This window comes from Pistacia vera, unplaced genomic scaffold, assembly GCF_008641045.1.
Source record: "Pistacia vera cultivar Batoury unplaced genomic scaffold, PisVer_v2 Contig43, whole genome shotgun sequence".
Taxonomy (NCBI): Eukaryota; Viridiplantae; Streptophyta; class Magnoliopsida; order Sapindales; family Anacardiaceae; genus Pistacia; species Pistacia vera.
The window spans coordinates 605,648-616,360 of record NW_022196257.1 but is presented as its reverse complement, the minus strand read 5'-3'; the positions used below and the strand labels follow the sequence as shown (position 1 = coordinate 616,360).

At 33.7% G+C, this 10,713-nt stretch overlaps 3 protein-coding genes across 3 annotated transcripts; 1 reads left to right on the top strand and 2 right to left on the bottom strand.

Moving 5' to 3' along the window:
• Window positions 1–112: 112 nt before the first annotated feature.
• Window positions 113–2,273, bottom strand: LOC116143379 (sm-like protein LSM3A). The gene is made up of 3 exons (XM_031428827.1): window positions 2,076–2,273; window positions 785–880; window positions 113–437 (listed from the first exon to the last, which is right to left on the bottom strand). The coding sequence occupies exons 1-3, from the start codon at window positions 2,190–2,192 to the stop codon at window positions 357–359; spliced, it is 294 nt and encodes a 97-aa protein (XP_031284687.1). The 5' UTR covers window positions 2,193–2,273; the 3' UTR covers window positions 113–356.
• A 2,306-nt stretch (window positions 2,274–4,579) lies between these two features.
• Window positions 4,580–6,355, top strand: LOC116143340 (beta-amyrin 28-monooxygenase-like). Its single transcript, XM_031428790.1, has 3 exons — window positions 4,580–5,552; window positions 5,652–5,839; window positions 5,957–6,355. Exons 1-3 carry the CDS (start codon window positions 4,580–4,582, stop codon window positions 6,254–6,256), a joined length of 1,461 nt encoding a protein of 486 aa, XP_031284650.1. The 3' UTR covers window positions 6,257–6,355.
• Window positions 6,356–6,605: 250 nt separating this feature from the next.
• Window positions 6,606–9,017, bottom strand: LOC116143382 (WAT1-related protein At1g43650). The gene is made up of 7 exons (XM_031428831.1): window positions 8,721–9,017; window positions 8,552–8,614; window positions 8,348–8,464; window positions 8,031–8,268; window positions 7,789–7,947; window positions 7,164–7,315; window positions 6,606–6,785 (listed from the first exon to the last, which is right to left on the bottom strand). The coding sequence occupies exons 1-7, from the start codon at window positions 8,927–8,929 to the stop codon at window positions 6,635–6,637; spliced, it is 1,089 nt and encodes a 362-aa protein (XP_031284691.1). The 5' UTR covers window positions 8,930–9,017; the 3' UTR covers window positions 6,606–6,634.
• Between the last annotated feature and the right edge of the window lie 1,696 nt (window positions 9,018–10,713).

The following is a 10,713-nucleotide window of genomic DNA, read 5'->3' as shown; positions in this document are numbered from 1 at the left end:
CACCATAAACCAAATGCCCAGATGTGCGGACGCCGCAGAATAGGTTTATTCAGAGCATATGAAATCGCTTGGTTTTACAGATATTAGCTAGGCATAATCTTAACATCACTGCTAAACAAAAACTAGAACTGGTAATAGAGCGCTTACAAAGTGATCCATCATACGATTTTCCATACCAAAATTACGATAGTACCTAATAAATATTCATAATAGTCTATTACAGGGTGATCTAGCAAATACGCGATCAGCTGGTAACATTGAAGATTGGAAAAAGGTTAAAAAGAGCAACAGCAGCAAAGCATTAAATTTGGGACAGGTAAATTCTTCTTAAAGAAGTGCAAATCTACATTAGAAAATCAAGCTGTCCTTAGTGGAGGAGAAACCAGTATAACTCCATCTCCTCTTACAAAGAGAAATGGAACAGTGCGCTTCGTGGTCTGAAAGAAAATAAGCAATTTAAGTAAGGTTAGCATCCAAAAACGTAAAACAAGGGAAAATCCCTTTATAATATAGACAACTAAAACTCTTTACTTATATCTTCGAACAGGTGACCATCTTTACACAATTTTTTTCTTCAATTGGGAGGAGACAAATTCCTCATAACACATAAACAAGCAAACTTGTTCACTTTATTTCAATTAAGAATTTTAAACATACGAAAAGGTAATATTGAACTTTCCGGCAATCAGATATATGATCATATAGGGGAATTTCCCCTTCACCCACTGTTTCTATGATAATGCCATATAAAATTCAGGGAACGAAATTTAAAATTACAACATACCCGAACAATCTCTTCATAAGTTTCATCATCTATCTCAACGGTGGTAACAACTTCTTCAACATCCCCAAGTATCATATTTAAATGCTGATCATAGGCCTGTAAAGCTAGATTGTCAGCCAAAGAAAGGAAAGACTACTCAAAAACCATAAAAAAATATTAATCCAATTTTAGAAGGGTCAAAATTATTGCGAAACATCTTTGCTTTTTTGAAAAAACAATTATTCTGTAAAACTTAAAAATTCTGTGATTTAGTTGTCGTAAGGTCTATGTTTTTGTAGAAAAAAATAGTCCGGTTGAAGAAATAGAGAAAGAAAATATATAATTTTCTTCTAAATGTCCCACCACAATGTTTCAATTTTATTTTTTTTCTTTGAAACAAGGGCAACTGATCTATTTCCTCACATTGGCTCCGACAATTAATTAACATATCTCTCAACTCAAAACAATTGAAGTTAAGCAACTTAGTCTTTTTTTTTGTTTTTTTTTTTTAATAACCCATGAATAAATCGGTGTTTGTATTGTGCATAAAACAAAGAACTAAGGCAAGAACTAGGTTATGCAACAATGTTGCCATCCACAAATGCACAAAAAAGATATGAACTTATATATTATCCTCTATGCATATATTAAGATATCTGAGAATAGACAAACTCATATGATTGTTTGACTACGATATCAAATAAATTATATAAATCGCTACAAATTAATACAATAAACTCATTCTCCCATTGCACATTGCTTCAAGAACCCAAGCAATGAATGCTCACACGCAAACCTTCATTTCAAAACTCTCATCCAAAAATTGCTTCAAACCATACAAAATTAGCTACCTTTCCTTGCTTTAACAATGTAACTCAAATTAAAAGTAATCTGCACTACCATTAGAACTCTAGTAAAAACCAAAACAAAACTTATAAACCGAAAACTTCTCAGTTGCTTTAGTATCTTCAACCTCCGCAAATTTCATTTTGTTTTTCACACTCTCCTAAAGCTTTAAACTTTATCTCGTAAAACACATAACTCATTGAAACAAAAAGAAAATTTCAAGTTAATCACTAAAAAAATTAGATATAAAACTAAAACCCAATAGTTTTGGCATCGTCTTATATAAAACCCTAGGGTTACCAAAGTGGGTTTCTCCAAATTTCAAGTACCCAATTCAGAAAAAAGAAAAAAAAGAAACCTAGAATCTATTAAACAAACACCCAAATACCCAAAAATTAAAACTCCAAAAGAAAACCATAAAACAGAAGGAAAAAAAAAAAAAAGGAACACAATGAATGAATCATACATGGAGTTTGCCTCGGAGTTCACGGTCGGATCGGAGCTTGACGTAAATGCGCTCGTCGAGGCTGAGTCTGATCAGATCCAACGGCTCCTTAACGGCGCTCTCTTCTTCGGTTGCCATTGTTTGTGGGTTTCTTCTTGATTTGGTTTCGTTCAGCAAGTTACGTTGCAACAATTAGTACTCGCCTAGGACCCGAATATCACACTGGGTTCCCGTACCCGCCCATCTCAATTAACCTCTAAAACGGGTTTAAATTTGATTTCAATATTAGGGGTAACTTAGAGGTTTTCTATAATTTTTCTAACACCGCTACGTAAGTGTTGGAATTATCACCATTACCTCCTCTTAAGTTTTCTCTTACTCATGCTAACCACCATTCTGTTTCCCTATCAGTTGATGGACTTTTCATTTAGAGTAAACCACTTTTTCCCACCCAAGGTTTGCCTTAATGACCCTTTTCACCCAAAAAATTTTAAAATATCACTTTCTCACCCAAAGTTTATATGCCAACCAATCACCAACTGATTCCAACATCTTTGCAACCTCACACCACTACCATTCTCTTTCTCAATCATTACTCACCAAAGCCTCTCAAACCTTGCTCTCGTCGAACCTGCTAATCTCCAACAATCAAGTGATTTGTGAAATGCGTAGCTACTCTTCTCAAGTTAGATTCCAATCAATCCTAACCACCAAAATCCAACATGTCACAACCAAAAGACTCATCGACATCCCCTCTTCAAAAGCCCCAACAACCTGGACCAAGTTTACTCTTCGTTGACCGTTGAATCGAAAAATGTATTCTGGTAGTAAACGGAATATAAACTTTGGGTGGGAAGAGGTATTTTGAAACTTTTTAGGTGGAAAAGTGTCATTAAGGAAAACCTTGTGTGGGAAAAAGTCATTTACTCTTTCATTTATTAAACAATGCAAGGGTATTTTTGTCTTACTAACAAGAACCATAACATCACTAAAAATTTCTACTAGACCGAACCAAAGTGTACTTAGGTTAAACCTCATAGATGAAATTTGCTTTTCTTGAAAAAAGCTTAAGTGGGATGGAGATTCATAATGTGAATGTTAGGATCATTCACTAAGCGATGTGGCATGCGACAAACTTCTCACTTGCATCAAATCCTGGCTCTAATCAAATAGATATTGTTCGCTTTGGACTCACACTCACATGTGTTCGTATTTGAGCTTCATGAAATGTTCTTCACCTAAAACACATCTACTTAATTAGGATCCAAATCTTATAAATTGTATCCCAAACTCATTCGTTAGATGATGCAGGATGTGGCACCTTATTTATGAAATCATTTTATGCAAGTTTTTCTCATCAATTAAAGGCATGTTTGAGAGGTACAACGAAGCAAGATTATCTTTGTTTGAATCTCTCATGTTAAATTGGACTTCATTGTGAATCCAAAGTACTCCTTATTCGACATATTGATAGAAGCATGGGCCTGTTTTCTAAATTTTCATACTCCAGGTGTTGAAAGACATAACAACAGTTGTGTTAATAACTCATCTTTTTTTTTTAATAACCGAAGTATCTGAGTCAGTTTGTGCACACCTCAACTAATTTTCAAGATCTATTGAATATTCTACAAGCCCAAAACCACCAAAGGACCAGGTAATCGCTCATCTTTCAAACTTCTCTTTCCGTTACTTGTTTATATATTAAAAAGGAAGAAAAAGAAGTCGTATATAATCATAAACATATTACAATTAACTATTCGGATGTTAATTCTTTTGTCCTTAATTATATCACATATCAATTTGGCATGTTCAACAAAACCAGAACATCACAAACAGAGGGAAGACCGAGTAAATTTAAAATTACAGCTGGATTTTCAACAATTATTTAATTAGAAACATGAAACTATTTATGGATTATACTACAATGCTAATCAAATAAAATCACTAGGAGACCTTGATGTTCACATTTTTCTGTATAAAATTTAAGAAACTAAAGCTGCTCAACTCCTTCTGAGCTATCAAGAATGCAGTAATCCCCATTGATAATTTAGCCATTAATTGATCCGCATAATTAAAATAAAATCATGATGAAAGCAACAAGAAATTGTTATATCGACACAAATGGGCAAAATCAAAATTGAGTCGGCAAAAATATAGAGTTGCAACAAGGATTAGTTGTCGTTTACAATAATACAATTACAATGTGCTATATATCCATCTATATTTCTCTTTCATTCATCTTAATCATCGACAAATGTATATGGATTTGTGCCTTCAATTAATTGATATTTATAAGTGTTGGAAAACAAAATTACAAATTTTTTTTTGTAATTTTCAATATATCAAACTTCATTGAATTTTTGTTTTTACTGTTAAATAAAATCAATAAACTATTTATTGTTAGAAGCTAACAAAGATCCATGTATTAAAAGAAAATGCAATCTTTCTCTAAGTTGGCCTATAAATATCCTCTGAATGAAGCCTAATTGCTTCAACTTATAATTGAATCAATCTGAGCTAGAGCTATGGAATTTGTTCTCCTTTTCCAACCTTTTCTACTTGTATTTACCATATTTCTATCTCTTTTCTTTCTCTTTTATGTGTTGAGAACCAAACCCACCTCCCAAAAACTTCAACTCCCTCCAGGGAGCTCAGGTTGGCCCTTCATTGGTGAAACTCTTGAATTTCTTTCATTGGCCAAGAAGAATTGCATTGAAAAATTCATTTCTGACAGGCAAAACAAGTACTCCTCCTACAACCTTTTCAAGACCTCATATATTGGTGAAAATTTCGTGTTTTTATGCAGCACAGAGGCAAATAAATTCTTTTTCTCCAATGACACCAAGCTTTTCAAGACTTGGTTCCCCAAAAACTTTGACAAAATCTTTCTCCACATTCATAAACTAGATGTCACAAATGAAATTGCGAAAATCCGCAAACAAACTTCCACCTTATTCGGTCAGCACGACGCTCTCCAAAATAATGTAACATACATAGATGCTGTAGCCAAAGAGCATTTGAAAGTGCATTGGAATCGGGAAGAGGTTAAGGTTCATCCTCTAGCAAAGAAATTCACGTTAGCCATATCGTTGAGATCGATTTTAAACATTCAGGATTCGGAAACTGTGAAAGAACTGGAGAATTTGTTTAACTGCTTAATGACTGGGATGTTTTCGTTGCCTATAAACATTCCAGGGACAAAATTTAACCGTGCCATTAAAGCATCAAGGGAAATTCGGAAGAAGTTTGAGGGTATTATTAGGCAAAGGAAGATTGAAGTTTCGGAGAAGAGTAAAAAATCATTTGATTCATCAAAAGACTTGTTGTCAATGTTACTAATGGACGGAGACAAGAATGAAGAAGGCGCGGTTGAATCGGATGTTGCCAGTAATTTATGTGGATACTTTGTTGCTGCCTATGACAATACAAGCACAACCATTGTTACCATTGTAAAATATCTGGCTGAGTTACCTGAAGTGTATGAACAAGTCTATCAAGGTACGTACGTTAATTAATTAAATGAGTGTTTGTTTGAGATTGTTGTAGCTTACGAAATAATCACTTAATTATTTTATTATTATGTGTATGCAAATTAAGAGCAAATGGTGATAGCAAATTCTAAAGGACCGGGGGAGCTTTTGAATTTGGAGGACATAAATAAGATGAAGTACTCTTGGAATGTTGCAAGTGAAGTGTTGAGATTGCAACCACCATTTTCAGGATTGTTCAGAGAAGTTCTTACTGACTTCAACTACGATGGATTTCTAATTCCCAAGGGATGGAAGGTAATGTACATTATCTCCTGCAAACGTCTTGTTTTGTTTAAAATCCAGACCTTTGTTCTCGACATCTGTATCGAGAATGTTGATGCGAATTATTTTCCATCATGCATGCTTTGACAGGTACATCTGACTGTGCACGCCACCCATAAAAGCTCAAAATATTTTCAAGATCCAGAAAAATTTGACCCTTCAAGGTTTGAGGAAAATAAGCTAGTTCCTTTCTCATATATTCCATTTGGAAGAGGTCCTCACATGTGTCCTGGAAAAGAGCATGCCAAATTACAAATACTTGTTCTGATGCATAATTTAGTCAAAACATTTAGATGGGAGAAATTAATCCCAGATGAACCATTGATCAGGGACCCCATCTTAGCTCCGGCCAAAGGCCTTCCGGTTCGCCTTTATCGTCACAAACCGTAGCCGGAGTTAGCATATTAAATTAAAGTGTACGAATTTGTATTGGCTTTGTTATAAATCTGTGCTATTTTTAATCATTTTTCAATTGAAATATGAAGAAGTGTTCCCATGTAATTGAATTGAAGCTGATTAACAATTCTGCAATCCGAAACAACTTCTTAATGATTTGTTAATTAGTTGAAGATTATATATAAATATGTTCATTGATACAAAGTTAGAATAAAGACAAAGGAAAGATGACAGGCTATATATCTTTTTGCAAGCTAGCTCTAGTGGCAGTGGGAATGGAAACTGCTTTGGTAAGTCTTTAATTACGGCTTTGCATATCATGGGAGTCATTGGCCTTGGCTGTATTTATGTCCCATCGATTAAAATGAGTAGTCAGTGGTATGTTGTAGTAGCGCTCTCCAATATGGTTTCCTCTTTGGTTTCAGGATTTTCTTCGTCATTTGTTACACTTTTTCCTTCTTCTTTTTTCTTTCCCCACAACACACTGTAGAGACCAACAACCAGCAAAACAGCCCCACCAACACTGCAGTCCAGACACACAATATTAAAAAATGGAACTTGTCAAATGTCATGATTTTACACTATTTATTTCCTACCTACTACAGTTCTAACCTCAATATAATCCAACAATGCCAACATAATTGATGGTTTATATTCAATCAACATTAACTCTGTACTTAAAAGCATACGTTAAAAACAAATTTACACAAAGAATACTAATCTTAAGAAGAACGAAAAAATATATATAACTGAAATTAAAAGCACGTGTTAATAGGACTATTTGTGTATAAGTAAAATGAGTTTGTGCGAAGTACAGTCATATATATATGAAAGCATGTAAACATTTATATTTCTGAATGTTTGTGTTATAATTGTAGCAGAAAACGAGTTGTGTGTAGACCTTCCCAAGTAGAGGGTCTCTTTCCAAAAGAATGCTGAGAATATTGCGGTTATAATAAGAGCAAATGGTGTGAACATTGCTGTGAAAAGTGGCCCCTTTTTCTCAATAGCCCAAACTTGCAGCCAATAAGTAATGCCATTGACAATCACACCCTGCCATATTAATTGCGCTATACAGTCAGTTAAGAAGATGCAGCAATAACTTACAAACGCAACAAAAAAGTATCGACTTGTGGTTTGGCTGATATGATACCTCTGTGATATTTTAGACTTTTATGAAATGTATACTGTGTAAAACATATATATGTATGTTGTAAATTGTAGTGTGCAATAAAGTTGTCATTTTATGATGGATATGGTGTCATTCAAGAAGATATTGTTTTAATGGTTTGAAGGTCCAATCGGGAAAAAATCTCCAAAGGTGTGACATTTGGATATGGTTCATATTGCTTATTGATCTCTTTAGTTGATTTGATGGCTTGAGCAATCAAGTCTCTCCAGTGTAGCAAAAATATCATCATCATAAATGTGTATCTCAGTATGATTGTATGAAGATACTCTTAAGATTAAATTAAAAAAAAAAAAAAAATAAGAGTTTTGTATAGATGAAAATGAATGAAACTTACACAATAGGCCACAGAAAGAAGGTTGATATTCCATCCAAGTTTCCACGCTGATGGATTTCTCTCGGCCGCAACAGCCCAAAAAGCTGACTGTATGCAACTGAAGAAACATTGGAGAGTGGTAAGACGTAATTTTGCTGGATATTGCTTAATTATTGGACCCTGAAAATTACCAAGATCACACTTATTAAAGAGAAAAAACATAAAAAAGAAAAAAAAAAGTCCATTGTGTAAGAGATGAAAACCTGCAAAACAAGCCATAAAGACCAGGCTGTGTTTGCTGAAATCATTATCAGAGCACCTTTGATCCATTCTCCTAAAGAACTATGTTTTGATGATGAATCTGGAGTGTTTGGATGCCAATTCATGAATGGAAGAGAAGGCCCCTTCACAAATGCAAACACTAAAGCTCCTGAAACACTTACAATAGAACCCAACACCTTGGCAATTCCATAACTTTGTCTTATGGGAATGCTTTCCATCCTGAAATTGTAAAAACCATTACTTTGTACTCAATATAAAAAAAAAATTAAATTGAATTTATATATCTTGTTTTATTTACCCCAAGAGACCAGCCAAGACAAATGTAATGGCAGGAATTGTGTTGGTGGTAGCTGCGGCAAATGTGGCTGTAGTATAGTTGATTGCAACATAGTAGAGATTTAAACTTAGAGTAAGCCTGCAATTTTTGCATTAAAAAAATCAATAATATTCAAGCTTTGATCGATTGCGAAATGTCAAAATAAAACTGGAACCAAGTTCATACCCAAACAAGGAAATCAAGAAAATCTTGCAGAGCAAGTAGTATGATAAAGGAGAAGTCTTCTTACTGCAAAATTACAAATTCATCTATTTAATAAGTCATGATCATCATATTAATAAGCTTCAGAAATTGAAAGTGATTGAAGGCGAAAAAAGAAATATATATACACAACCTTTCAAGAAAGAAAGCAAATGGAGCTAAGGCGAGAGAAGCGAAAGCTTGTCGATAAACAACGAACACGAAAGGGTTCATTCCTTGAGCAACTGCTGCCTTGGAGAACAAGGCCATGCCTGCATAAATTAACTGAACAAGCAGCATGGCAATGTAAGGCTTATGATTCTCCGAGATCAATACATTATTACAGAAAATTAAACTCTTCATATTGTTGCACTATTGAATTTTTTCGGCCTCAAGTGGGATAATTTAATTTGTATTGTTTAGACTGATCAGAAGCACCTCAATATATAGAGAAGAGAAGCAGTATGGGTAGCCTTCGTTTATTTATTTTGATTTTTATTGCGTGATACACTTTTTCCAAGTTTGCTTGTCAATTACTATATATGAGCTTTCAGTGTTAAAGTGGAATCAAATTGTAGCTCAAATGACACGATTGAAAGTTCTAAAGGGAAGGCAGTTGTGCCACACATCTAGACAAAGGCCATGGAGGACCACTGAACACATTGGCCTTCCCTAAATTGTATTTCTTTTACGAATTCCACTATGATTTGCTTGCAGTAAAGTCAAGATGCATTTTATTTTCTAGATTATTTGTAATAAAACGTCAGCTAGCTTTTACCAATTCATGAGTTCTTGGTATAGCTTTATCTTTTAGAAATGTAAAGCTTGTCTAAATTACGTAATGCGAAGTTTATTTGTAATAAATGAGAATCTTGAATTTATAGGTTTTACTTACAGTATAATCTTTGAGTTAATGTCAATAACGTCTAGTATCAAGCTTTTATAAGGGGCGGATAATATCACCTAATAGCCCATGTGTTAGTTTGATGGCAAGTGAATTAAGAATACTATTTTTATCGTATTTACTGCACAATATAAGAATACTAGTTGAAAGTCTCTCGCGTTGTGCAAGTTGCTTATGGTATTGGTTTTGACACCACGTTTGTTTGAATAATTGGATATTTCAATTAGTTGATATCTACTATTAAGGTACATACATTGTATAGGTCTATCAAATTAAAGATTTTAACTATATATAGTTTTACATTATGATTTTATTGTGTGATGTCGTTTTTTAGTGTCAAAATGTCTTACGTTTTAAAATGATGTCACTTCATTCATTATTTTAAATAACTTGTCATTTCTTTTAAGTCTGATTCGACCACAATTGGAAGGGTCTACAATTATCCAAATTCATCGTATGATATATCAAATTAAAGTCTTGTCTATCTAGTTTCCAAATATTCAAACCACTCATAAATTGGATTTTTATTGAGCAAATTATGGCCTATTTATTACAAACCGTTCAGTGGAAATCTAGAAACAGGGGAAACAAAAATATATGTGATGATAAAATGAATGGTTCGGCAGCAGATCTACAATTATTCAAATTCAACGTATAATATATCTATCTGTCTAGTTTTTAAATATTCAAACCTCTCATCAATTGGACTTTTGTTGAGCAAGTTATGACTCATTTACTACTGATTATTCAATGGGAACCGAGAAACAGGGGAAACAAAAATGTGTGTGATGATAAAATGAATGGTTCAGCAGGGGGTCTACAATTATCCAAATTCATTGTATAATATATCAAATCAAAGCCCCATTTGTCTAGTTACAAAATATTCAAACCGCTCCTCAATCAGATTTTTATTGAGCAAGTTATAGTAAATTTACTACTGACTGTTCAGTGGAAATCGACAAAACTAGGGAAACCGAAATGTGTGTGATGATAAAATGAATGGTTAGGTAATGGGTCTATAGTTATCCAAATCCAGCGTACAATATATCAAATTAAAGCCATGGATGTCTAGTTTCCAAAGATTCAAACTGCTCATCAATTGGATTTTTATTGGCAAATTATGACCAATTTACAATTGACAATTAAGTGGAAACCGAGAAATAAGGGAAACTGAAATGTGAGTGACAATAAAATTAATGGTTCGACAATGAGTCTACAGTTATCCAAATTTAGCATATAACAC

Bases quoted from the DNA above. Each gene is read 5' to 3' on its own strand.
- LOC116143379 (XM_031428827.1), bottom strand. From the start codon at position 2,192: ATGGCAACCGAAGAAGAGAGCGCCGTTAAGGAGCCGTTGGATCTGATC. The intron at 881-2,075 runs GTATGATTCATT...CTAGCTTTACAG, and splicing joins AACTCCGAGGCAAACTCCAT to GCCTATGATCAGCATTTAAA. The intron at 438-784 runs GTATGTTGTAAT...ATTTTCTTTCAG, and splicing joins CTTATGAAGAGATTGTTCGG to ACCACGAAGCGCACTGTTCC.
- LOC116143340 (XM_031428790.1), top strand. From the start codon at position 4,580: ATGGAATTTGTTCTCCTTTTCCAACCTTTTCTACTTGTATTTACCATA. The intron at 5,553-5,651 runs GTACGTACGTTA...ATGCAAATTAAG, and splicing joins GTATGAACAAGTCTATCAAG to AGCAAATGGTGATAGCAAAT. The intron at 5,840-5,956 runs GTAATGTACATT...ATGCTTTGACAG, and splicing joins TAATTCCCAAGGGATGGAAG to GTACATCTGACTGTGCACGC.
- LOC116143382 (XM_031428831.1), bottom strand. From the start codon at position 8,929: ATGAAGAGTTTAATTTTCTGTAATAATGTATTGATCTCGGAGAATCAT. The intron at 8,269-8,347 runs GTAAATAAAACA...TTACAATTTCAG, and splicing joins GTCTTGGCTGGTCTCTTGGG to GATGGAAAGCATTCCCATAA. The intron at 6,786-7,163 runs GTCTACACACAA...TCTGGACTGCAG, and splicing joins GAGACCCTCTACTTGGGAAG to TGTTGGTGGGGCTGTTTTGC.